The sequence below is a fragment of the Hesperophylax consimilis genome, chromosome 27 (genome assembly GCF_061612785.1).
Source record: "Hesperophylax consimilis isolate HC1 chromosome 27, BYU_Hcon_1.0, whole genome shotgun sequence".
In the NCBI taxonomy this organism is placed as follows: Eukaryota; Metazoa; Arthropoda; class Insecta; order Trichoptera; family Limnephilidae; genus Hesperophylax; species Hesperophylax consimilis.
This window is the reverse complement of record NC_142862.1, coordinates 14,736,548-14,764,196: the sequence shown is the minus strand read 5'-3', so window position 1 is coordinate 14,764,196 and position 27,649 is coordinate 14,736,548. Positions and strand designations below refer to the sequence as shown.

The following is a 27,649-nucleotide window of genomic DNA, read 5'->3' as shown; positions in this document are numbered from 1 at the left end:
AGGCGTAGGATAGTAGTGTAGCGATATTATAATAAGATGGCTTCCGTAGTCGAGGGATAAGGTTGTTAACTAGAAATTTGAAGGTCGCGGATTCAAATCCCGGCATGCGCAAAGGAATTTTATTTAATGAAATTGTGTTATTTCACAAGTATTTAAAATAATACATAGTATACTTGTGGAACGTTCCAGGGCGAAAGATATTCTCAGTATTGCCCTGGGTAAGACCACCATTCAGAATTGAATTAGCCGTGTTTGGTGACCAAATCTGTAATATGTTTGAATAGCCATTACTTCTCTCCCTTCCTCCTCCTCATCACCTTCCCTCCCCACTACCTTCAGCATCACAAAGTACCCCAATTGGGGATGCCAGAGTCTCACTGGCTCCAGACGGTTGGGAGCAATTGGGACTTTTCACATAAAATAAAATATATTTTCAGAGACGGGTGTGGGGTGTGTAACGCTGATTTATGGAATGTATTGCTACCTTTATATACGTGATTTACGTTTATTAATGCTTCTCCCTTCCATAATACAATTCATAGGAGATAACAGTGTAAGTTATAGAGGGGACAATACAATTGGAAATGTATAAAAAGAGGTACTAGCGTAAAATATTAATAAGATATAGTAATAATATTAGAACATTTGCATAGCGCCGTCTGGTGGAAAAGCCACATAAAAGCGAATTAACAAAAGTGTATGTACTATCCGCTATCTCCTCAAACCAAACATAGGTCCCACGAGATGGCTGAATAAAAATATAGAATTAGCCTACACAGTCTTCGAACAACAATAATGTCAAAAGTCAAAACAACGTGATAGGGAACTTCATAGTTAATTGTGAGTGGTTTATTTATGATTGATTCGATCATTCGATTGATTCGCTAGAAGGTTCCGGAAATTTTTATTATTTGATTTTAACCATACACGGCGATTGATAATATGAGCGTTGCGGAATTGGAAGAGGAAGTGCTTCGGTTGAGAAAGGCATTGCAATGCAAAGAAGATGAACTTCTCAGACGTAAAGAGCAAGAAATAAACAATGTAAGTTTAATTTTTTTTTTTTTAATTTGCCGGTAACCCGGGCGTTTATTGACATCAATATTTGTTTACAAATTATGTGCGCTACCCGACTCACTAGACAATATCTGTTCTGAGCCGGGTAAATTGATAATGAATTTACTATTTCTAATTATGCAGGCATATACGATAACTTACCTGGCAAAGCCTTGTGTTGACTGAAATATATTATTTAAGTTATAATATTTTAGGGAAAAAATTCGGTTTATGGGAGTCACTCGAATAACCGAAATTGAACTTGATTTAGACTAATTTAGGGCTGGGGAATCCGAATCTGTAAGAATTAGGTGGGGGTCGGCACTATTAACTGAGTTATAGGGTTTTGAAATTTCGTACGCGATACATAGAAACCATGTTTTATTTATCAATTATGACATAAGAAAATCAAATTAGTGACTATTTATTAGTCTCACATTTCAGAAGTGCCAACCAAAAAATAAAAAGTTTTGCCATATAATAATAATATCAATGCATGGAAAATTCAGAAAATTAAATATCATTTGCCAGATTTGTAGTTTATTATTTAAAATCTTGTAAATATTAAATTTATATATATATAACCTAACCTAACTGTGATTTTCTATAACAAAAAAATGACCCTTTAATAACGCCCACTCGCGTCCCCTTTAGAGTTATATCCCAGTTTTCAAGTAGTTTGTGGGCTACGCTAGGTTTGTATAGACTGGTTTGTGATTTGATTCTAATACCTTTTTTCCATGTTATTTCCTGTTACAAAAAATTGCCCCTTTAATAACGCCTGCTCGCGTCCCCTTTAGAGTTACATCCCAGTTTTCAAATAGTTTGTGGGCTACGCTAGGTTTGTATAGACTGGTTTGTGATTTAATTCTAATACCTTTTTCCCATGTTCTTCTGCCTACTCTAACCCAAACTAAAAACCTAACCTATTTTGTAAAAAAATATTATTATTATATGGCAACACTTTTTATTTTTTGGTTGGCACTTCTGAAATGTGAGACTAATAAATCGTCACTAATTTGATTTTCTTATGTCATAATTGATAAATAAAACATGGTTTCTATGTATCACGTACGAAATTTCAAAACCCTATAACTCAGTTAATAGTGCCGACCCCCACCTAATTCTTACAGATTCGGATTCCCCAGCCCTAAATTAGTCTAAATCAAGTTCAATTTCGGTTATTCGAGTGACTCCCATAAACCGAATTTTACCCTATTTTAGATTAGTTTTCAAAACGAAGCCAACAAAAATAGGCCGGTATGTATTTCGGAAATTACAGTTTTTTGTGGGTATATTGTTCTTTATACATTGGATGTCGTTGAACCTTACAATTATCAGTTAGTAAATCAACCTTTAGTTTTATTTCGTAAACAGTCAATTATTTTTCAGGATTCCAGGGCAGCATCTTGGTCCAAGGGCGCCCCCAAGTGGGCGGTGGAGCGCTACAGCCGCCAGTGCCTAGTTGCAGAGCTGGGGCACCCGCTGCTCTCTCTGCACACCCTGGCTGAGAGTTCCGTGCTGGTGGTGGGTGCAGGGGGGCTGGGCTGCCCGGCTGCGGGGTATTTAGCCGGGGCTGGTGTGGGTATGTTCAACAATTCTTTACTCCATGCCTCAAATATGCTATATATTATTGATTTAAATTTGATATGAATTAACGCTTGTAAATCAAATATAAAAAAATTCATACGTCGGAATTTTAACCCGCGGCTTCAGGATTCTAATCTTAACACATTGGCGGCAGGAGCTTTTGTTACCATTAAAATTACAAATGAGGTTGGTTATGTTGTGCATTAAATTCACCCATTAAAATTAGGATAGGGTAGGTACTTTCTTATTAATATTTTTCCTTCATTTTTTAATTTGTTCCATTTTTAAATTGTTATAAAGAAAAGAGTAGAGATTTTGACAGATAAGTTACTGGCGGGATAACGCAATTTAGGAGGGAAATTCAGAAAAGTTACTGGATGAAAGAATTCAAAATTTCAACTCTTGGAGCGGCTAGCTGTCCCTGCACTAATTACACTATAATCTCCATTTTTTGTGGTTTCCAGGTCACATTGGCATTGTGGACTATGATGACGTGGAGGTGACAAACATCCACAGGCAACTACTCCACTCCGAAATGACGATCGGAATGGCTAAAGTGGAGTCAGCTGCCATGGCCATGAGACGGTTAGTTAAGTTTCTTTCGCCAACGACCATACCATGTTGTACACACCATTTTATTCTATAATACTAATTTAACCCACACATTGGAGTTTTTCAAACTTTTCTCACATTTGATTGACAAATTGATGGTCAGCGCCATTTTTAAATTTTGACATAACAGCTCCCAATAAGCACATTACAATCCAATGCTGTGGGAATGGGACATTCCTATCACGTGGTAAAGCCGAGCCGGCATTAGATTCTTGCCGGTGCGGGCGACATATGAAAGAAATTTTTGAAAGTGATTCTCAAGTTTGTTTTCCAGGATCAACTCTACCATAAAAGTGACGCCGTACAATGTGCAGTTGGACTCATCAAACGCGCTGGAGATCATACGCAAGTACGACTGTGTCATTGATGCCACAGACAACGTAGTCACCAGATATCTGCTGAACGATGCCTGTGTGATGTCGGGTAAACCACTGGTGTCAGCCAGCGCGCTGAAGTTGGAAGGGCAACTGACCATTTACAATTATAGGCCTAAAGATTCACAGGTGAAATATTTCTCCATTTAAAAAACAAAAATTGAGACCTCAGATGTGTTTTTAGATATTGCAGATACAAAAAACCATTCAGGTTCATTCCTTAGTTAATTCCTCTATTGGCCGCCTGAACAAATATGTATGTATTTCACTAGAAACCATGACTTTGGTGAAGACATTTATACATAACTAGCGGACGTGTATGCGGCATCGCTCCGCTTTTCTCTAATTTCTGTAAATATAATATGCATGTATTATATTTACAAACCTTCCGAAAGAAATTGTCTAAATGATAGTGAAAACCCTTTTAAAATCCGTTGCATAGTTTAGAAAAACTAAGCGCAAAAACAGACAGACGCAAAAAGCCAATTTGTTTTATACTATTTGGAGATACGCCCTCTTACTTATAATTGCGGTGTAAATATTACTTGGCACATAAGGTCGGAATACTGAAAATCTTGATTTATTGCCACGCCTTATGTATGGCCTTAAACCGTACTTAAGGCCGGCCTAACTATAATAACACTAAACCGACGCTTAAGAATCAAATAACTAGGATAGTACAATATGTAATTATAGCTTCAACATAAAAAATATTTGTTTGAATTATCTATAAAATACAGTACATTGATAAAATAGTTTATTTTTATCAATTCTAGCTACCCCCTGGGCCCTGCATGCGCTGTCTGTTCCCCGTGCCCCCGCCCCCAGAGACAGTGGGCTCGTGCTCCGGCAGCGGGGTGCTGGGCCCTGTGCCGGGGGCCATGGGGGCTCTGCAGGCGCTCGAGTGCCTGAAGCTGCTGCTGGGCAGTGAGACCATAGCGGGACACATGCTGCTGTTTGACGGGGCGGACTGCAGCTTTAGACGGGGTAAAATAATAATCATACATTTGCTGTAAATAAATATTATCATTTTCACCCGATTTGGGGTAATTTTCCTCCGTTTCTCGAAATGATCACACATTTTTTCTTCACGAAATGATCACAATGTGTTAACCCCTAGAGCAATTTTGGGAGATATTTCTCCCAGACGTCAAACGACCATAGAGTCTTCTTGGGAGATATTTCTCCCAGCCTGACACAGATACATAAAAGTCATTCTTCTTCATTTTGTATCATGGTGAGATATAATATGATTTATACAGTGTTATAAGGAAAGAAGGTTTTGTATTTTCATTTAAAAGTTTACCATAGACGTTTCCGAAAAATTTGAAATAACTCTATGAAATAACATTTTAGCATTTGAAAAATATTTGCAAATTTCTTAATAAATACATTTTTTTTATGTATAAAAAAGTGAAATGACAATAACTTTCATAATATCTTTGTCTGATTAGATATTTTTTTAGTTTTGTGTAAAGCGGTAATTACAGTTTACAGCATAAAAACCATTGGTAAGCGACTTTAAAAAGTTTATGCATATTTGTGTTAAAAATTTTAATATTTTTAATTGGATATGAGAGTCTTTCTTCTGCTTTCAAAAACAGAATAATTTTTTTGAAATACATTAAAAAACAACAAAAATTTATCTGGAATGGAATGTATTTAATGCAAATATCTTTCCGGCGCATTTTGTCAGTTTGCTTACGAGACATACATTGCAAAATAGAGAGGTTCTAGTCTAGGGGTTAAGAAGTACTTTTTCAAAGACCAGCGGTTGAAAATCACTGTTGTCAAATTGTACTTGTAAGTTACCTGTTTGCATAGATAAAATATAAATAAATGGAGATTACAGCATGGAAGCGTGCTGACTGTCGTCGAGTTACGACCAAATTGCACTGACTATCAAAGCACTTATGCAATGAAAGTTAAGTGTTTGGTATGTAGGTAGAACTAAAGGAGGGGCGCTGCTGTGCGTAGATGCTATTTGAGGGGTACAAAAGAAAAACCGCCACTATCTACACTTCATTTTGACCTAATGATTGATTAGTAATCCATATTTCTCTTTCTATACCATACAATCTTCAAACCAAAGCAAAATCGCCTCTCTTCCATTTTTGGTGAGGTTCAAAAGCGCCACTCTCGAAAACATGTAAATACTTGAAATGCAAAACCGTCACTCTAACAAATGTTCTGGTTCAAATACACCGATAGCCATAGACATATGAATATTAGTAGACCTGCCCTAAGTGATTAAAAGCGTATTATTCCCCACTCCCCATACCGGTTCCATTGGAGCCGGCTGTGCTCGCGTATGGCCTCAAGTGAATTTAGAAAACGTGACGTCATCATTCTTGTGCGAACTATGGTCAAGGCATCATCGGTTCATTTTACGAAATAACACGGCAAAATGGTGACTTGTACTATGAAAACTTGTAAAAATAGATGTGAAAAAGAGAATAAACCCAATTGTCGTATTACATTCCATATATAAGCATTATTTTACTTTATTTTAAGCATATTCACATCGTATAATATGTATCAGTTGTAGAAACATATACTATCACATCGAGACACGTCTGGACGTGAAACACAAAGCTGGTTGGTTGCTGGGAAGTAAATTATGAACATTTATAAAAGTGTCTTAACTAAATACATAAACGAAATATTCGACTCTGAAAATAGAAGAAATTTATTTTGCCGAATTTGGACTTCGCAAATTTGTTCATAACGTGGCGAGTAATTTGCGCTCCCATGTAAAAATGTCTATTCATTCAAAAGCAGATTTTACTTTTAAGAACTAAATGGTGATATTATAAGGCAAGATGCCTATATATTATCAGATTGATTTATTGACGAATCACAGTCAGCTTTACCCTCTTCGTTCTTCAACAGTTGATTTTACCCCTCATCCTTAATTTCTAGTCTATTAATATTCATATGTCTGTGCCGATAGCCTAAAAAAATCCATAACTTGAAATTAAAAAAAAAGTTTAAGGACGGGTTCAAAGTTGATTTTCAAGTTCTGTAAAGGTTCTATTCAAGTTCTGTTATTGTATCATTATTGGCCAGTTGTTTCACAAAACTGAAATGATGAAAGAACTAGAGTAGAACCTTCACAGAACTTGAAAATCAACTTTGAAATTTGATGAATTTTTCAAATACTCTGAACAACCCATCCTAAGGGAAATACGCAAATCACTTCTTTAAATGCTGGACATTTTGCATTGGTAGTAGCAGTTTTGTGCATTCAGTTTCATTCCAATAATGGGTCATGTTTCTGTTGTTTACGGTTTTTCTATTTTGTACTTAATATTGTAACAATGTGATATTCCAGTAAAGCTACGCGGCAGGAATCCTCAATGTGTGGTGTGCTCAGACAACCCCACCATCACCAAACTAATAGACTACACACAGTTTTGCAATTCCCAGGCATCGGACAAGGTACTTGACTCATAACTAGAGACCTGATTATGTCACATTGCTATAATGCGAATTTTTACACAAAGGATGCCAGATTTTGCCATTTTCAAAAAATTTGCAAATTTACAATTTGGTATTATTAAGAAAGTACCTAATGTTCTAAACAGTTTTCACGTAATTAGATACTGTGGAATTGTGATTTATTGTTTGTCTATGGTTTTCACCAGCTTGGATGGTCATAAAATGGAATGCATCTAACTTCTGTGTAAAGCTGTGTACTGTTATTGTTAATATAAAAAGTAAGCACAACACCACTCTTTTACAAGTTACCACCTCTTTTACTGAAAAATAACCGTGAACAGTACTGAATGTGCAATTTTACCAATTTACACATTCGGCATTGTTCATGGGAACCAAAAGGGGCGTTGATATAAAAAAAGGTAATAATTAAAGTTTGTAATAATATTCTATTTAAAATGCCTTACAATAGTTTCACATTTTCAGGATTTAAAATTGGAGATTTTATCAAAGGAAGAAAGAATTGAAGCCAAAGATTTCAACAGCCATTTCTATCAGAACCTAAATCCAGAAACAAATAATACAAGAAAAGATGCAATTCAAAATTCCGACCAAAAAGGATATATTTTCAAAAAATTAGGCGAGGATTCTTTACTCCTGGATGTGAGATCGAAGGAACAGTTTGAGATGTATCACATAGAAGGATCAAGCAATGTTTTCATAGATAAATTAGAACAAAGAAGTGAAGATCTTTTTAACTATTTACATGAGAATGGTGTTACTAGGGGTAAGTTGTTTTACAAAACCACTTTATAAATGAAAATTTTCCAGTTATTATTATTTACCTATAATATTTAAACACCTGCTTCCGCGGCTTTTTTGCTGCTAGGTCCTGCAGGCGGCTTTTTGATAGGCTTCGCCCAATTTAGTAAAGATTTTTTTTTTTTTTTTTTCTCTTAGGTTTGTCAACAGTGATTCATATCAAAGCTCTCGAAATACAATTACATTAATTAAACTCGGTTGATACTATCACTAATTACAGACAAACACAACATTGATGAACACAACACTGTAAGTAAAGAATAATGTACATGTATGCACCTACATGCATACATGTATACACACATACATACACTTACATATACATTTCATAACAGCAACAGTAATTATTTTTTAGATCAACACGATAGGTAGCTTTAAGTCTTGTTTACGTTTGATTTGAAGGTGGCCAGTGATGACATTGACAAATCAATGAATGACTTTTATATGTCTCGTTAAAATAACGGCACAGATTCAAATTGCAGCAGCAAAGATTGCTGATGGTAGAGTTTTGCCCTTTTGTGTGTATGTATAACAGCAATTATTAGAATGTGTGCAAAAATTTACATATCACTTTATTCTATCCAAATAAAAACCATTTGTGAATGCCTACATATTATATGTACGTCATATAACTTCGTTCATTTTAAATTCACTGGACGAATGAAATTAATTTCTTTTAAGTAACAAACTTCCATTAACTAACCATTAGAACTCATGAAATTAAAGAACGCCACTGAAGTTATGTATTTTAACCAAATCGGTTTGAGAGCTCTAAAATTTCAAGATTACCATATACATTTTTTTGTTCATAAGCACAGCTCAATTTTTCGAATTTTATAAAAGCCAAAACGAACCGATTTCAAAAAATAGTCAGTTCCTTGGAAAAATAATATCATGCGATCCAGTGGCAGTAAAGTCACCGAGAAAAAAAAAACTGTGACAGGAATATTTTCATACATGAAGTTTAGCTTTTGAAGGTTCATAAGCTAGATTTTTTCTTTTCAATTTTTTACTTTTGAAAATGTTAAGTTTGGTTAGACATTTATCTTTTTGGTTTTGTTATTCAAAATTTTAAAATTTTGGATCCAGGAAATCTTTGTTTTTCTGATAAAAATTCTTCTGGAAAAATTGATGATGAATTGAATTGAGATGTACAGAGTACGTTTTTATGTTAGAAACTGTTTTTTTGAATAAATAAATAAATTGATTAGAAAATGGGTCGGGAAATTTTTATAAAAACATTTATCTTTTTGATATTATGTATATGAAGTTTGGAGATTTCACCGGTTCAATATGGTGGCAATATTATATACTACCTTTTTATCCTGCCGAAGTTCGAATGATCGCAGTTCCTACTTAAGAGCAGCTGTCAAATCTGAATTATTATATAAGTACCTACCGGCCTGAAGAATGTTTGAAAAATCATTGTGATGGTGACATTTCTTTGGACAAATTGTATGATTCTTTATTTGAAATATAAAATGTAACGTAAAATATTTATGGTTTATAATTAAATATGTATTTAAGTACCTACTTACAAATCTTTTGGTTTGAGAAGAAATTTTGGTTTTGATTTATTACATAAGAGAAAATTACAAACATACTTTATTGGACCCAAGGTGTTATGGATTTCTTTATCTTCTTTTACAGTTTTCTGCATTTGTCGGCGGGGGAACGATTCTCAACTGGCGGTTCAGCTTTTGAAACTAAAGTTTTCAAACCGCGAACGGCCACCGACTATAGTTGATATTACAGGCGGACTTCACTCCTGGGCTGAACAAGTGGACAATAACTTCCCAATTTACTGAAGACTCTGTCATTTTTGATTAATTATTCCACATACTAACAAATTTATATTATCATATTGTAAGTTATATAGTTTTACTATTGGTACAAACAGTGGCGGCTCGAGTACTTTGATGGTGGGGACCGTGAAAATTGAAAAGTTATATAAAGTCATGAAAAGTGGTGAAAAAACTAGGTTATGTTAGATTAGGTTTTATAGGCGAGGTTTTTCTTATTTCCTAACTTTCAATGACTGTTATATCTCTGCTTACTAGCAGATTTCTGTGTGTTGGGAACTCTTGATAAAGTAAAAGGTTCTTTACTATAATTGCGTTTTATTCACGTTACAATAACTAAGTCTGGATTCAGCTACACTGTTAATTACCCGAGGGTTGGTAATTCTCTGTTTCTAGAAGCTTGAAGTCTGACAAGGATACCCCACAGGCATTTGCTACACTCTAGCGACATCTGTCGGACTCTGGAGTAAGCTTTCTGACTAATGCCATCTATCGCTTGAATACCCAACTTATTACCATACATCACAATGACTTTAAATGCTTTTCAAAGGTGTGTTGAATTGCCACTGTCCTGAGTTGTTATGGAACCCAATTTTGTATCTACCGTTGTACCTACCTACTGTACCGTAATCTCACTAACCGGAGAATATAATATAAAATTTCTTGAACAAAAATGTTCAAAAGTCATTGCACCTAATCAGATGTCAACACAAAATAATTTAAAATTTATAGATATATACCAATTTGTAATAAATTATAGTAAAAATAACGCCATATCTTGAACTCGAGCGATTCCCGCCGGGTTCAGTATTTTTTTACGAGGAAATTCAATGGACTGTCCCGCGGCATTTGAAATTCATATTATCATAGGTTCTGCACCCTGAGAAATGGACTTGCGTGCTGGTCGGCTGTCCACTGGTCAGCCTGGGTGGCCGCCGCTCGTCCATAGTAAGCTTCAAAACATGGCGCAGATCCGGAATAAATTTTTGTATTTTATTTCTTCATATGTTAATTCCTTTTATATTCAAAGAATTCTTTCATTTTGGTGTAGACAAAGACCGGCCATTCTTTTCTTTTATTAGTTTTCTGGAATACTTGGAGAGGACTGACCCCACCGTCCCCCTGTGAAGAACCGCCACTGGGTACACAGTATAAAGACGCTCAAAGAGTAAAGAAGAACACCAGAAATGCCTTGTGGGCATGTTTCATGATCCAAATATTGGCCCAATTTAGTCTTAAGGCGATGCCATACGTAGTAATGCAAAATCATATGTTTTTGGTTTGAAAATTTGGTCGCTTAGAAATGTTTCAGATGCTTTAATTAAATACTGCGAGTAGAATACATCTTGCCCTTTGAAATAATCGAGTATTTTTTAGATAAGTCTTTTTATAAGCCCAGAAAAAAATAATGTATAAGTCCTATAAAAACTGCTTTAAAGTTCAAAATCTCTTACTTACGAACCCATTTTCGGTTATGATTTTATTGTGTAATTTGGCAAATTAAGTTATTTATAAAATGATTGAAAAAAAATTAATTATTTTTGTGTGAACATCCACAAAATAAAATAAAAGGCATTTTTTGGCCATGTTTTTGTTCTTGCATAAATCAAAACAGGAGGATGGTGTTAGCGGGAATTTAAACCTTATCGCCATCTACGTAAGGCTTATTATTGATCATAGTGCATCGCCTTAAGAGGAAGCTACAAGCCAAAAATGTGTATATTCTTGGTATGCCTTATATCGTCCCGAATGCAAGTAAAGGGCACTAAAATCGATTGGCAAACGGAGTATAGAAATGCTCAATTTCAAGCGCGAAAGTGGATTTTAATTATTTTGTAAACAATTTTATAAGAAAGCAAAAAAGTTTCTTTTGAAAAAACACATTTTTTAGATAACATTTATGTTTTATATTGAATAATTAAAATTTTTATTTGAATTCTACTCGAAGGAAACAATAGAGAAAGCTTCAATTTATCTAAAGCATATTTTTTGGTATTCATAATGTAAACCAATTTGTTACAAAGATCAATCGAAAAAAGTGATTTATCACTAAGCTTCGCCTTAAATTTCCAATACAGAACTGTATTTACGAAATTCAATTGTGATAGAAATCTACGATGTCAGACGAGTGTAAATGAGGCTATTGGGCTAAATGGAACATCTGTTACGTTTCAAATTTGTACGAAAAACACTTCTAGTTTTCTTCTTTTTTCTGTGGTCTTGTTTTTAAAAATTTCTAGAAGTGATAGTTGAATAGTTTGTTATTTTATTGTGGGATAGAAATGGATAAAAGGAACAATAAAAATTAATTCTGTTTTACAAAAAAAGCGATAATTTTTCCTGGCAAATCATTTATTTATTTCGCTGAAACACAACTCAAGAACAAAAGAACGAAACTTACAGAATAAATAAAACAACTTTCACTATGTTACAGTTTTTAAATCAAACTTGAAACATATTTAGGGTAACTTGTTAAAACATCAAAATAATAGGTTAGGTTAGGTTTGCATGTTCTTTTTCTTTAATGTTTTGTTTTGTTTTGAAATGGAACTGTAATAAACAGTAAAAACTGGAGAAATTCTCAATGCTTAAAAAAATAAAACATTGTGGGAATTTATTTTATGAGTTTATTTTACGTAAAATTTTTTTTTTTATGATTCAGTATTGCGAAAATTTTAATTACTCGTATACCTAGTAGAATAAAACTAAGCTGCCACTTGGAAGTAATTGAGGCTCCCTCGGAAGACATTTTCTGTCAGTTGACTGTTGAAGACCCAGTAGAATATCAGACCCCAAAACAGCATCTTCAAGACATTGTCCAGAACTAACATCCTGAAAGAATAATAGATTGCATTTGCATTTTCAAAGGTAGTTGCAATTATAATACATACAGTAATAATAATTATTTTTTATTATCTTTTTTTTTGTAACAAAGAGATATAATGATATCCTCACTGGGATCTCCCATGCTGAGGATTTCATTTACTTATGATTAAAATTTAGTATAGGGTTTTCCAATAAGATTTTGAATAGCCCGCTATTTCGGTAGATGTTACTTTTGAAGCTGTCATTTTTTGACATTTGACAAATAGAAACTACGCCATTAATAAAAATGGAACGATACACGCTTCAACAATGCATTGAAATTATTAAAATTCACTTGAGTGAATCAAATGCAAATCATCTTGAGGCCCATTTCCACCTCGGTGGCTTCGTCAACAAGCAAAATTGTCGCAAGAGTTATTGTTGAAAAGCCTCTCTATCCTCAACGTGTGACTGTTTGGTGCGGTTTATGGTCCGGCGGAGTCATTGGACCTGACTTTTTCGAAAATGAGGCTGGAGCAACAGTTACGGTGAATGGATTGCGCTATCGAGAGATGATTAATGATTTTTTATGGCCGGAATTGGATGGTATTGATCTGGACAACTTTCAAAAAGACGGCGTTACCTGCCACACAAGCAACAATATTTATATAAATGTTCGTTTGTTCAAAATCTTAAATCTCTGAAAGTTCTTCGCCAACTGCTTTGAAATTTTGACACAATGTTGCATACAAATGCTCATGTGTTTTTATATACCTGTACATATTATATACAGGAAAATATGCTATTTTTGAAAAACAGCGCCATCTGTTGGACGTGAAAGCAAAATGCGCTATTGTTCTCTATCTGCACAGACATACGGAGCCACAGCAATGCGTGGTCGGGTACAGCTAGTTTCTAAATATATTAAATAGTGTTTTTTCTGATATAATTATGAACATATTATGTACATGGTGTTTTTTTGTTCACTTGAGTGGTTTCAGTATCAGTCTGTATTTAGTGTCAGTATATTATCTATTTCTGATCTCCCTGTGTTTTGTATTCAGCTTTTTATGTGAGATTTAAATGTTAAAATAGAGTTTTAATTTTGTTGTAGAGTTCAGTACAATTTTGATTTAACAAATTTTAATATTAGTAAGGCCCAGTTGTTTCGCAGAAATTCACACAGGATGAAGTCTTCAAATGGACATTCAGTGCCATTTTTTTTTTTGACAGTTGAAAGGTTCCTGATAAATGCCGATTCTAAGTACGTTTATGCTTTTGAACAAATTATGATCAGCAAAAGAGGATAACTTGTAACACATTGAAACATCGTACCCCGGACTGCTCTACAATCAATCGACATTCTATAATACTGATTCTCAGACTTACAAGACACGACTACAGAATAAGATGCTGAAATAGTTTTATTTTTAACATTTTTAATGGTTTACTGAAACTCATTATGAAATGGCGTGGCGCCCTTTAACATGCTTTAATCTTTAATGATTATGATTATGTTCTTCATACATGTAAATTTAGCATTATAAGTTATTTAACGCGATAAAAACTCATACCGTCTTACTCATATTAGATATACGGAGGGATAAGAACTGGTTAGTAGAAAACATTACTCGTAATTACGAGTATGCGTATTGCGTTTGCGGGCTGAAGTACTCCAGTATTAGTGGCTGACAGATTTTAAACTGCCCGACCCCCAGCATTAGGGGCGTATTACTATCGTATTAAGACGGAGATCGTGGACTTTGTTAGTAATGTGGTTGATTTGACAAACATCGATCAGTTGCGCAATGAAAATGTAAAAATACAGTGATACATAAGAACCAATCTCCCATTTTCCTGTGCATACATTATGTGCTTTATTTTTGACACGGTATTATGTGGAACGTATCCTCTGCGTAAAAACAGAATTAAGTAAGGTTATTGTATGGTCCTATCGTTGAGAGTTCATTATAAGAACTCTTTCTGTTACAGGCTTTGTTTATGAGAAAGAGGGAGAGGTTACAACAGAGCTATCAGAGTTCTTAGACCTTCCTGTTCTGCTCCAAACCTCTTCCACACAACCCATCCATCCTTTCCTCGGTCTACCTCTGGGTCGCTTCTACTGGGGCCCCCACACATAATTGTCGGTGTTCTATCATCTAGTATTCTTTCTGCAGCGACATATGTTTGTTTTTAAATGTCACCACAGACCAAATTGGTATCAATATATTTACTCCAAAGATATTAGAAGAACGAGATATGCTATGTTGGCCGCCGGACCGTAGCCGGAGTACTAACTAATTAGGGTACTTTGAACGGTATCGGGACGTGTACGCACAGAAATCTGTTCTATGTATTAGTGCGGATACCTTAGCGATGCCTTAGCGTAAGCGAAGGTGTGCAGTAGTATTGGTGAACAAAACCGGCGACACTCGGCAAAACAATTCCACTCAGTACGAACTGCGCATAGCACATCTCGTTCTTCTAATATCTTTGATTTACTCCGAATAAGTTCAGTCAAGTCTGAGTCAAAATCTGTCAGGTATGTTTGCTTAATCTTTAAAAATATACCAATCTGATATTACCCGTATATATGTACTAACTTTCTAAAAGCGATAATTTTTAAAATATCTTATTGGACTATCAATTTTATTTTGTTAAAATTGAAATACCTGTTAAAATGAGCCTTGGCATCCGGTATGGTATCATCCGGCTCATTGAGCAGGTATCTCCTGGCTCCGATCAGGCAGTTCTTGAAGAATACGTATACATCCTCGACCTCAAAGTCGTAGCTGAAGGCCTCCTTATCCGACCTTTTGATGGACTGCCTCAATTCCACCAACCGCTCGTTCTTGAACACCCACTGGTTGGTGATATAGTACTGGAGGGCCAGGTTGGCTATGTAGATCCTGCGCTGGAGCTTTACTAGCCTGGAAATTAAATGATAAATGTTTATCGGGGTTCGAAAATATCATGATCTTACTATCATCTATACGGTCCCTATGTATACTGTCGAATCTGCAAACAATTGATTTTTGTTTTATTGTCTTAAACTATTTAATTTACTTCGGTTGAACCAAAAAAATTTTGAATTTTTCATTAAATCCAATGTTGTTTATGTTTCCCCGTAAATTCGCGAAACGCAGATTCAAGGAGGGGACAGTATATCTCTAAATAGTATAAAATAAAGTCGCTATCTGCGTCTGTCTGTTTCGCGCTTAGTTCTCTTAAACTACGAAAATGTTTTCACTAACATTTAGAGATTTTTTCCGGAAGGTTTACATATATAATTAATGCTTATTATATGGAGTTTTCCAATAAGAGGTGTTATTTTGATATTCAAAGAAACTTTTCCCGTAAAAGATCAATGGTTTCGTTGTTGTCTGGCACGTAGCGTCGTCTTGTTGAAAGTAAATATTGTCCAGATCAATACCATCCAATTGCGGCCATAAAAAATCATTAATCATCTCGTAACTGTTGCTCCAGCCTCATTTTCGAAAAAGTAAGGTCCAATCACCCCGCCGGACGATAAACAGCACCAAACAGTCACACGTTGAGGATAGAGAGGCTTTTCAACAATAACTCTTGGGTTTTCCGAGCCCCAGATGCGACAATTTTGCTTGTTGACGAAGCCACCGAGGTGGAAATGGGCCTCATCACTCAAGATGATTTGCATTTGATTAACTCAAGAGAATTTTAATAATTTCATTGCGTTGTTGAAGTGTGTATCGTTCCATTTTTATTAATGGCGTAGTTTCTAGTTGTCAAATGTCAAAAAATGACAGCTTCAAAAGTAACATCTACTGAAATAGCGGGCTATTCAAAATAACACCTCTTATTGGAAAACCCTATATTTACAGAAAGTAGAGAAAAGTCAATGTTTTATAATCAAGTCATATAAATATATTTTCGGGCACTAATGTAGAACGGAATTGTATATCTTAAAAAGACCTACAGAAAAATCCGCGATGGTATGTCTATGTCCTAAGGATAACCCCCAGAAACGCCGGGTACACTTGAGCTAGTGTGTATACAGGGTGTCCGGAAACTCGTAGTACAAGCGGGAAACTGGTGAATCTACATCACATTTGGAGTCGATTTTGTAGTATATTTTTTTTTTTATTTTAGCTTTCGTTATCGAGTAAATCGAGTTTGAAGTTGATTTTTTTTTTTTTTTTTTTTAATCAAATTCTTATAAATTATTACTGAAGATCAAAGTACCCAACTAATTAAAACTATTTGAAAGTAAAACAAATGAAGAAACTCGGATTTGAAGCATTATTTTGAAATCACCCTTCATTTAACCCGGTGTAATCATAAAATATTTCTGCTCTGCAGGGTTAAAATATCTGTTATTCAACCCTAAACACCAGAAAAAACTTTAACCCTAAAATAGCCAAAAAATATTTTTTTTTTGGTTTTTTTTTTTTTTTGAAAATGCTCAAATCAAAAAACTTTATGTTTTTTTGGGTTCCCCATGTGGTGTAGATTCTCCAGTTTCCCGCTTGTACTACGAGTTTCCGGACACCGTGTATAAAGAAGAGTGTCTGTGGAATTGTTTTTAATAAAAATCTACATTTTTAATTTAAGATTGATGAAATTTTGCACACATGACCTACAAGACAAGAGAAAGGTAATTGTGTACATGAGATTTAGAAAAACAACCCCACCCCCTCTTCCCACTCCATAAAGTTGAACTTTGATACTTCTTGACGTAATTTTGCACGAAGATTGTAGAAACTACTCGCTTGGTGGAAACTTCAAAGAAAATCAACTATAAAAGAATCACAAGCACATAATGTAATATTTGAAAAAAAAATAACACTTACATCATTTTTTGGCCGAAAAATTTCAGAACGAGATCCAGGAAGAACGCTGGCATTAGATGGAACACAATGACCTGAAATAAGATGGAAATACTTGGATAATGCAAAGGCGTTGAATATATTTTTCGGTTCCAAGACAACAGTGCTAGCGTCAAAAATGAACTGCTCTTGTTAAAAATGTTAAACTGATGTCTTCACACACCTCTGATACGCTAGTGGGACCAATCATAACATTCCTCCCAATATATGTTTCAAGATGGCGACGACAAAAGCAACAACACTATTTCGGATTTCAAATGGTATTCGCGGGCACTAATGGGTTAACTCAATTTTTTTTATATATGGTATAACACTAGCTACTCCGTTGAGTGTAAAAAATTTCAATATTTTTAGAAAATTAGTAAAATATATTTTTTGGTAAGGCAGTAAATAAAAAGATGTAGTTATGATGATGAGAAATATATATTTATTATTATAAGATTGTTAATACATAAAAGAAAAATTTGCATTTTCTAATCTTTATAATTTTTTAACATGTGGTATTTTAGAAAGCAGTCGCCCAAATGCATATGTGGCTTTTTAGGACACGTTTCACAGTACTCACTGGTTCTCCGTCTGCCATCTTTTACTGCCCTTTTTGAGCAGACCACATAGTCCCTCTTGGGACCTTTTATCAAAATTTGGAATTTTCTATTGAGCCTGATCTCCGATGGAGCGGAAGTGGATGGTCTACTCCGAGGCTTTTTGTACTCACCCACTAATTGATCTACTAAAATATGGAGTTTTCCATTGAGCCTGGTCTCTAATGAAGTGGAAGTAGATTGTCTACTCCGAAGCTTTCTGTGTTTCTCAGCATTGTTATGACCCTTTTGTCCTTTGACGTAAGGAGCATTTTTTACTTTTCGTGGTGTGAATTTTGGCCCTTTGATTTAATTTGGTATCCCTTTTCTATTTGTCATAATTGTTCCTGTTATATTACATTTTAATTCCAATAGTTCATCTGCTAGTGTAGTATCTATCAGTGAACATGTGATAGCCTGTTGCGTCTGGTAGTCCAATATTGCTAGAGGCATTGTTCCTATATTCATAATGACTCCAATGAATGCCCAAAATTCATCTATTTGAGTATCACACTAATTGTGCAAAATGGAATTTGAAGGTAATTCTTTTGGTTGCAATTTTGTTCTGGCATAAACATTGGATTCTTTAACAATTTCATTGACAAGCTCAAGTAAAACAAACAATTTAAAAATTGAATGGGTTCTGAAATTGAAGCAGGAACTTGTGGACCTGTTTTTGTGAGCCAATCTCAAAGTTTTTAGTGTCCCCTTCGTTTTAGTGTCCTCGGTCGTCCTCTTTGGTCATATCTACACAATCCTCCTCATGTAGATTATCTACGTTTGAAATACTTGAACTGCTACTGACGTCTAAAACACCCGTTTTTCGTATATGTCCTATGAAATCACTCTCACTGCTTGAACTTATAATATCATTACATATTACTATCTATCGAAGTTACATCGGAAAAGTCACTTTGCACTTTGAAAATAAACTCGTCTTGACTACCACTGAATTCAAAATTCTCCTCCATATTTATTGCGCAGTCAAAATTATTCAAATAAAATGAATGCATAGTTGATGTTACGAATGAAAAACAGAGCAAAAAGCACCACCTATCGCCAGTGGATACTGTATACAACTGAATAGAACATCAGAGTTATTAGAATGTTTTCTATGTCGCCGTGAAAGTGGTACATATTATTGTATTCTTACATTAATTAAACTACGTTTTAGCAATTAAAGTATGCATTGGAAGATTGTTGTTGTTGAAAACCCATAGTTTCATATTTTAAAGCATAACTTGCAAAAAGTGCTTTTTCCTAAATAAATTAAAATGGCGCCATGTATGAAAAAACAGATTTTGAATTCTTTGAAGTATAACCCTGTGAATAACCCTGTGTGTAACCCTGGTGAATTTGACATTTACACTTTATTTTATGCTTAAACATGTTCGGTTAATAGATAGCTTTAACCAGTTCAATACATTTCTGTGCTGGAGAGCCGGTCGTAGTCAGGAGTATCTTTATTATGGTGTACTCACCCTGATGAAGTGCTTGATTCTGCTTCTGGTGACCCCTCCCCCAGGCACCCACAGGATGGAGTTAAGTGGGATCTCCTTGGTAAGGACCATGCCCATGTCGATGATCTCCTGAAGGGTAACATCCTTCAGTGTGCTGGAGCAGCAGTTATACACGGGGATTGGGTCAGCCGACGTTGTTCTGAAATAACAACAAATTTAATAAACTCATCTGAATGAAGTTCCATATTCCTTTTAAATATATTACAAAATTCACATTTAAACAGAGTGGCGGCTTTTTCAGTTGATTTTTTGATTTGAGTTTTCGTTTAGTTAGTTACAATTTTTTAGATCAAATTTGAAAAATATCGGTCGCTGGGGGGTTAATATCAGCTTTTCTTTTTTAAAAGTTTTTTTAACACTTTAGTTGCCGTCAAAAATCGAAATGCTCAGTTCTTTGTGTGAAGTAGATTTACCAATTTCCCATTTGTGCTACGAGTTTCTAGACACCGTGTAGCAGATTTTATCCCCAAACAAAAGTAATCGGTTCTTACTTTTGTGTTCCATGTTTCCAAGCGGCAACGATCATGGCCTTGATGGCCACATCCACGGGCATATAGTCCGCCTTGATTTCAGGCCCAGAATACACAGACCGCATGATGCCTGTTTACAAAAATGGTTTATTATACATAGTGTCTGGAAGTCAGGAGGGGGGATAAAGTGCAGTAACTTCTGGAGATCATTCTAAATTATAGTACAAGTATAAAAGATTAATACCTTCGAAATAACTTTTTTTTCTTGAATAATTAAATATTTTTAGCTGAATTAAAATGTCGGAATTTTTAAAAACTTATTTAACTTAAGTAACCTGGCAAATCAGAACACTATTAATCTTAAGGTAACCAGACAAATCAGAACACTATTTATCTGAAGGTAACCAGGCAAATCCGATCACTTTAAAAAGTGATGAAAAAAAAAACACATCATTTTTCAAAAATTTTTTTAACTGAAAAGTAACTTAAAACTGTACAAATAAGAACACTCCTGAAAAGTGATATAAAATCATGAAAAACGTAATAAACCCAGGACCCTCTCCTTGCTGGGGCACGAGTTTAATTTTAATCACTTTTCATGATTTATATTTCAAAAATGTTCTGTTTTGTCACTGTTCTCATTTGTCATAAAACCCTTTTTTACATCACCATCATGTAGAATCACCCCCCAAAGTAACTGCAGTCTGTATACCTTGTATGTAAAATTGATTTGATAAAACACCATCGAATATTAACACTTTTTGCTTTAAACCGCTATCTCTTTGAAAATAACACATATATTTGAATGATTTTTTAAAAATAAATAAATAAAAGTACTGACCGAAATTAAAGTCTACCTTGTAAGACAACTCCATTAACTGAAGTTAAAGTCAGTTTTGGGCCATTTTAGTGTGTAAAAAATGGTGACCTGATAACTCACCAAAATGACAATTCAACACTCATTTAAAAAGTGACATAAAGTTATGAAAAGTGTTAAAACAAAAAATAGGTTGCATAGAAAACTATGTATCCTAGTTTTTGTTTCATCACTTTTGATGACTTTTAACTTTGTTAATGGGTGTTGAATTGTCACTTTGATGAGTTATCACGGAACCGTAAAAAATGTACATATTTTATTACATTATATAAAATTGGTTTTCACTTTCGCACAAATCATTACAAAAAAATAATGGTTTCCGCATATCCTGTGCCATTTAATTTGTGCAAGAATTTATTACCCATTCTACAGGTTTGGTATGGTTTCCTTTTGATTAAATATTCTTCCACACAAAAAGATTGGTACATATATAATATTCATAAAGAATTATCAGACAGAAATGCCTTTACAGCCTTTCAAGTAGGACCGGCGTAAAATGTATAAATGTAACTGTAACTACCCTCCCCGCCGGAAGTGTGTTACTAGAAGGAAGAATTATGTGTAGTTTTCCAAAAAAGCAGAATTTTAATCTAATTTTGGTATCAAAGGGAATGAGAAGAAAAAATAGTTAGGAAATTTAAAGAAATGAAAAGAAAAAGAGGAAATATAGGCTTTAAGCCTATGTGTGTTGTTTTATTATAGAAGTTATCTGTCCACGGTAGATAGTGGCTAGCCATAAAAAAAAGGACGACCTACCTGACAATATGATTAAGATCCTTGGCTCCGGATTTAGATTTTGCAGGTTCGAAACCCGGAGTGAATGAAATAAAATATTGCATATTTAGTGTACATTCCAGAGTAGTAGATACTCCCAGTATTGCCCTGGTGAGAAATCACCATTCATAAACAAAATGTCGCTTTTCTAGCCAGGTACTTTCCAACCTTTTTCTACCCCACTCCTTTGGAGTCACAACATACCCCAATTGGGGATGTCATAATCCCACCGGCTCGGGACAGTTGGGATTCTTGTGTGGTATTAATATTTAAAAAAAATAAAAAAAACATCAAATAAGTTTTGTTGTTTACCTTTTCCACTTGCAACTAGTAGTCCAACAGGTCCGTTGAAGTTCTCTATCCACCCGGGCACCGGTTCACTCAGAGATGACACAACTGGAATAAGATTGACATTTGATGTTTGATAACCCTTCACATAGAATCCCTAATGATCCCACAAAAGTCGATTTCCCCTGTACATAATAGAAATTGAGATATGGAATGGAAGCGTGCCGATTGTTGCAGACCTACAATCAAACTGCACAGACTATTGTAGCGGCTGTGCAATGAAAGTTGTTTTTTTAAAATACCTACTCCATGCCAAACGCGTGCCAATATTTGCACACAATTGACATTTGTCGTATCTCATTCTTGGGTTCAGCAGCTCGGCTGTGGAACGATTTTCCGGCCTCTGTGTTTCCTCCCTTCTACAACACAGGTCTCTTCAAGACATAGTTTCACTCCTTCCTTTTCACAGTGGGACGCAACACACAGCATCCCCAAAGATGACATGGCCCTGAGGGATTTTTTTTCCCAGGCCTTCTGTGAGAAAAGCAGACATACACAGGAGTTCCCGAGGAAAATAATTTCGTTCAGAGTCTATGTCATCTTTGAGGATATTGTGTGGAAGGTCTTTTAAAGTTAAGGCGGGAGAGGAAGTTCTGGGAAGGAAAAAGGTATGAGCGAAAGGTCAATGCTTCCAGGAGTTTGTAATGTATGAATCCATCCCTCCCACTTGGCGTTGGGTCAAGATAGTCTGTCTGGAGAAGTCAAAGGTCTCCCTCAACCGACCTTTCCCGATTCCACCTGCCACGAAGCTTGTGGCCAGACACATCGGTCACCAAGACCTCGACAAACCTCACCCCATGATTCATGGCACCCCTGCTAAAACACCAAATATAGCAAACCTCTTGGGGTAACCTATGGAAGAGGTGTTGGTTACCCAATGAATGGTTCCTGGGGCGACGGTACCTACCCATACCTGCCTCCCAAATTGATGAGTAGGTAGAAATAAAGGCGGGGCGCCGTTGTATTAGATATAGGTGAACGATGGCGGCGACACTTTAGTACGCTCAGTTTCATAGTCACTAATAATGGTCATGACACATCTCCCTACTTTCTGTTATCTAAGGTTTCTGCATATGCTTTACCATATTATTTTCCCTCAGATCTTTAGTAGGTGAACTAACTGGATTAAACAGAACAATGACTAAAGATAACACAATGAAATAACAGAAAAAGACAGCTTAGGCACATTTTTTGTCTTTACTTTTCATAGCATTTATGTAATGTTCTGTTTGTCGTTGAACCGTGCAAAATATAAAATATATTTACTGAACATTTTCTGTTTTCGAGTTAAGGTGATGCACCACGTGTGTAACATTTGGAATTGGGCCGCTAACAATAACACTCCTGTTTTGATTTATGCAAGAAAAAAACATAGCCTTCATTTTATTTTGCGACGTTCAGGCACAAATATTTTTAAATGTTTTACGATCATTTTCTAAAGAACTTAATTGTCACATTATTCAATAAAACTATAACCGAAAATGGGTCCATAATTAGGAGATTTTGAACTTTGAGGCAGTTTTATTGGTCTGATACTTTCATTTATTTCAATTATTTCAAAGGCGAAGATATGTTCTACTCGCAGGATTTAATTAAACCATTTGAAATATTTCTAAGTGATTAAATTTTCAAACCAAAAACACATGATTTTGCATCACTTCGTAGTGAGATGTAATTTGTTTTTTAAGTATTTTAGTCACCAATAGAGGGCCTGAAGATGACAGCTGATATCGATCCCCTCAGGTCGTTGACCACATGCTCCGCTAGACTCTTGCTGAAGGTGTAAGTGTTGGGTAGGCCTCCGATATATCTGAAATAATTATATAGTAATATGTTTATTAATTTTCATTTATCATGAAACCATAATAGTAACTTGCTAACCTTGTATTTTCCCATCTCCTTTTTTTTCCCATTCCCATCAGCCCAACAATATAGCTGTGTATTTTGAAAACGTACCGTGTTAGAACGCAGATATGCATACTAATTGCATATACATTTAAATCTAAATAAACGCATTTTGCAGTCTTGGAAAAAAATTGCAGACTAATCGAGAACACTTTCCGGCACTCATTTTTCTAGATGGGTTACAGATCTTATATGTTAATTTCTAAATAAACTTTATTACCATTACATTGTATTCATTGTTACAGTCGAAGTGATTATACATACAATCTAGCTAAAGTGATGAAAAAAGAATCTATTTATATTTAGTACAATATAGGTTCATTGGTTGGTTTTTAATTTTATTTATATATTGTAATTGTGTTAAGAGTGAGAAAGTGATTAATACAGCCTCATTAATCATATTTTGAAAGTATAGTGTAAGAATGAAGAGTGTATGTATACTTTTAGAAGAGTATGCATAGAATTTATTTCTACTTCTGAAACCATACATCGTTAGTACACTACGGGTGCGTTTTGGCCTTGCATACATTCAAAATATGCGCGCACTAATCGATGGTAGGAAGTACACGTGATTAGTATGCACAAATCGTGCACACTTGCTAAAGAATTCATTTAATTATCCTTCTAAATAAATCCGCATAGTGTACTGCCAGTACACTATGGGTACATTTTGGCCTTAAATACTTGAAAAAGTATTATTTGATGTATATTAAAAACTATGCTAACTAACACAACTCGGGGTGTTCCTGTATAAAGTGAATAAAACGGTATTTGACTGACTTGGCTGTCAGAATTCTCAGCATGTGATCGTCCAGGGTTTCAGCGATGTCGATGGTGTCCTTCCAGTCAGCGTGCGGCGGGTACAGCATCTCCTCCACTGGGTTCTTATCAGTGTTGCAGTAAGTCGTGGATACGTGCAGTAAAACCTAACAAAACATTACAATGTGATAGCAATGAATCTAGAATATGACAAGGTTTGTTGAAATCTAACTAGAATATGACAAGCTTTATTGACGTGAAACTAGAATATGACAAGCTTTATTGATGTGAAACTAGAATGTGTCAAGCTTGATAGAACAGAATCTAGAATAAATATAATAAGCGTGATTGAACTGAACCTGGATTATGATAAGCTTTATGTTAGTCTCACATACAAGTTTTCCCAATGGGTATGTATGGCGAGTGATAACGCGAAATAGGCCAAACCATAAGAGTGTAGCTTGTGTGTGAGAGTGGCTTTATTAAAGTGAAACCATAATGTGACAAGCATGCAATTAGAATATGACGAGCTTTATAGAACCTAACAAGCTTGTTTGTATTAAATCTAGTTGTCATGAAACTAGAATGTGCCAAGCATTACTCTGAAACTAGTGTAAGACAAGTTTTTTTGAACTGAACTGATAATATGAGATATGAGTAGCTGTATTGAATTCAAACTGGAATGTGACAAAGTTTAATTGAGTTATCATATAATATGAAACTAGTCAATTTTGATGAGTTGAACTGGAATTACAATGTGGTGAGCATTATTACATTGAAAATAGATTATAACAAGGTTAATTGAAATGAAATTAGGAATATCACAAGCTTTGTTGATCTGAAGCTCGAGTATAATGACTTTATGCTGAAACTGGAAGGTGACGAGATTTACATTAAAATGTGACGAGTGTGAAAAGAATTATTGAAATTCAAACCATAATAATATGTTCAGTTTCATTCTTTATAAGCCACTAGGACCATCTGTGCCAACATTTTTGATGTAGGAAAGAAGTGACTACTTACATCCAATTTTTTCATTTCTTGAGCCAGTAGCATCATCTCACGAGACCCTCGGGTGTTCATCAGGACAGCATCTCTCAGAGGATCATCAAATCTGTAAATCAATTTAAAAAAAATCATATCTGCCTTTCGGTTCATTTTGAAAATTGATCCATGCTTCTAAATGATCTTTTTCAATTGAATTAACTAACCTAACCATCATGCCGTTTCCCCGCAGGGGTAGAATGAGAGGATGGACAAACAACTCGGTCTTGGCACACACTCCTTGCCTCATTCACATTCATACATCGTCTCATACATAATCTTCTATTATTCTGACTCTTGACATGGCCCGACTGAAGTATCTGATTCACTTGATTGTGTCATGTCTTCCTCAGGCGTCTCCGATCTGTCACCATTTACATTAGTGTCATATGTTCTCCTTACACTCCTTTCTTTGTTCATTTGCTCTACATGCACAAACCGTCTAAGCGTCCCATTCTTAATCTTACTCTTTACGCTTACATCAGTCTTTGCGGATCTCCATATTTCTCACACGATCATACATGGTTTAACCACACGGAGACTTCAGGGATCTCATTTCAAGAGAATTCAGTTTTATAAATTATCAATTGCATTAATAATGTAAGATATCAAACACAAATAAAAATGGCGCATAAAAATCTCTTAGTTTTTGACAGTAACTGGATATTTTAAAGCATTAATGCTCATGATGGAAATTACTTTGGGAGCTAATAGTAGTTTTGTTGACCTAGAAATACTAGGCAGTAAAAGCTATGCCGATCTCTTGAAGTTGAGAGTTGAGAATAAAAGATATAAAATACCTCACGCTAGCCGCTGAGTGGAAGATGATATTGACAGAGTCTATGAGAATCTTCCTGTCTTCTGGGCAGAGGCCTGAAACATGTGAAAATTATGATTTTTTTGATAAATGTTCAACAATACTGTATTTCCAGTGGAAGATAATTTTTTGCACCAAGACAGAATTGTGTGGTGGTCCGTGTTCAAAATCTTACCCAGTCCCATTTGTGTGACGTCTCCATTTACACAGCTCACCTTCTCCAGGAATACTTTCCCTCTGTTGGTCCTCAATCTCTCAAATAACTGGAATTGAAACCAAATAAAATTGGTAAATATTGAATATTTGGTTATTAACGATGGATTGTTTCGGAAAATTTGAACATTTTATCAAATTTCGAAGTTGATTTTCAAGTTCTGTGAAGGTTCTATTCAATTTCTGTTATTATATTATTATTAGCCAATTGTTTCACAAAACTGAAATAATAACAGAAGATAAATAGAAACTTCACAGAAGTAGAAAATCAACATAGAAATTTTAACAATTCGTCAAATTTCAACGTTAATTTGCGAGTTCTGTGATTGTCCTATTCAAGTTCTTTTATTATATTATTATAGGTCAGTTACTTGATAGAACTGAAATAAAAATAGAACTTTGAAAAAACTTTCACAGACCTTGAAAATTAACTTTGAAATTTGAAGAATTGTTCAAATTCTCTGAAACAACCCGTCCTTAGAATTTCTTTTCAAAATTATAAATATGTGCTATCATATTATTATTGAGTTTGCAGTGTGTGTGTGTGTTATTCAAATTATTTGAGTAACTATTGAAGGTTCTATACATCAATATAATATATCTAAACATGATCAGAACAAGACACAGAACATAAAAAGGTTACGGATGCAACTGGAGATCGAACCCAAGACCTCTGTTGTACAGGACAATACTCTGATCATTGAGATTCCTGATTATTTTCAGTCATTTTTAACTATCTCATATTTCAATTTAAGAATTACCTACCAATATTATCCTCAACTAATTCCCATATATAGTTGGCTGCTATATTTTTGTATGATTGTAACCTAGATAGTGTCTTGCATATGCTCTTTTTTTGTATTATAGACACCTATTATTACACCGTACTTAAAAAAAGTTTAATTATATTAAAGTATTGGAATACTGCAAGATTGAGAATTCAGACCGTTCTTATTATTTATTTATATATATATACA

The 27,649-nt window shown here is 34.9% G+C and overlaps 2 protein-coding genes across 2 annotated transcripts in view; one reads left to right on the top strand and one right to left on the bottom strand.

The window, feature by feature from the left end:
• Positions 1-796: 796 nt before the first annotated feature.
• Positions 797-10,114, top strand: Uba4 (Ubiquitin-like activating enzyme 4). The gene is made up of 8 exons (XM_089647770.1): positions 797-1,044; positions 2,449-2,641; positions 3,111-3,231; positions 3,533-3,761; positions 4,409-4,619; positions 6,967-7,073; positions 7,557-7,857; positions 9,543-10,114. The coding sequence occupies exons 1-8, from the start codon at positions 943-945 to the stop codon at positions 9,698-9,700; spliced, it is 1,422 nt and encodes a 473-aa protein (XP_089503896.1). The 5' UTR covers positions 797-942; the 3' UTR covers positions 9,701-10,114.
• A 1,911-nt stretch (positions 10,115-12,025) lies between these two features.
• The window catches only part of LOC149410634 (putative fatty acyl-CoA reductase CG5065), a 53,208-nt gene continuing 37,584 nt past the window's right edge, over positions 12,026-27,649 (bottom strand). Inside the window, exons 4-14 of the mRNA XM_089648116.1 lie at positions 26,635-26,722; positions 26,443-26,515; positions 25,622-25,712; positions 24,620-24,765; positions 23,635-23,744; positions 21,899-21,982; positions 19,957-20,065; positions 19,427-19,604; positions 17,329-17,399; positions 15,172-15,429; positions 12,026-12,526 (exon numbers count right to left, since the gene is read on the bottom strand). Of these exons, the coding sequence (XP_089504242.1) occupies positions 12,400-12,526; positions 15,172-15,429; positions 17,329-17,399; positions 19,427-19,604; positions 19,957-20,065; positions 21,899-21,982; positions 23,635-23,744; positions 24,620-24,765; positions 25,622-25,712; positions 26,443-26,515; positions 26,635-26,722 (1,335 nt within the window). The 3' untranslated portion in view covers positions 12,026-12,399. The remainder of the gene's footprint in view (positions 12,527-15,171; positions 15,430-17,328; positions 17,400-19,426; positions 19,605-19,956; positions 20,066-21,898; positions 21,983-23,634; positions 23,745-24,619; positions 24,766-25,621; positions 25,713-26,442; positions 26,516-26,634; positions 26,723-27,649) is intronic.

What these genes read in the sequence shown, in the direction of transcription:
- Uba4 (XM_089647770.1), top strand. Translation starts at nt 943, where the DNA reads ATGAGCGTTGCGGAATTGGAAGAGGAAGTGCTTCGGTTGAGAAAGGCA. An exon ending in TTTAGCCGGGGCTGGTGTGG is followed by an intron (nt 2,642 to 3,110) that starts GTATGTTCAACA and finishes TGTGGTTTCCAG; the next exon opens with GTCACATTGGCATTGTGGAC. An exon ending in ATAGGCCTAAAGATTCACAG is followed by an intron (nt 3,762 to 4,408) that starts GTGAAATATTTC and finishes TATCAATTCTAG; the next exon opens with CTACCCCCTGGGCCCTGCAT.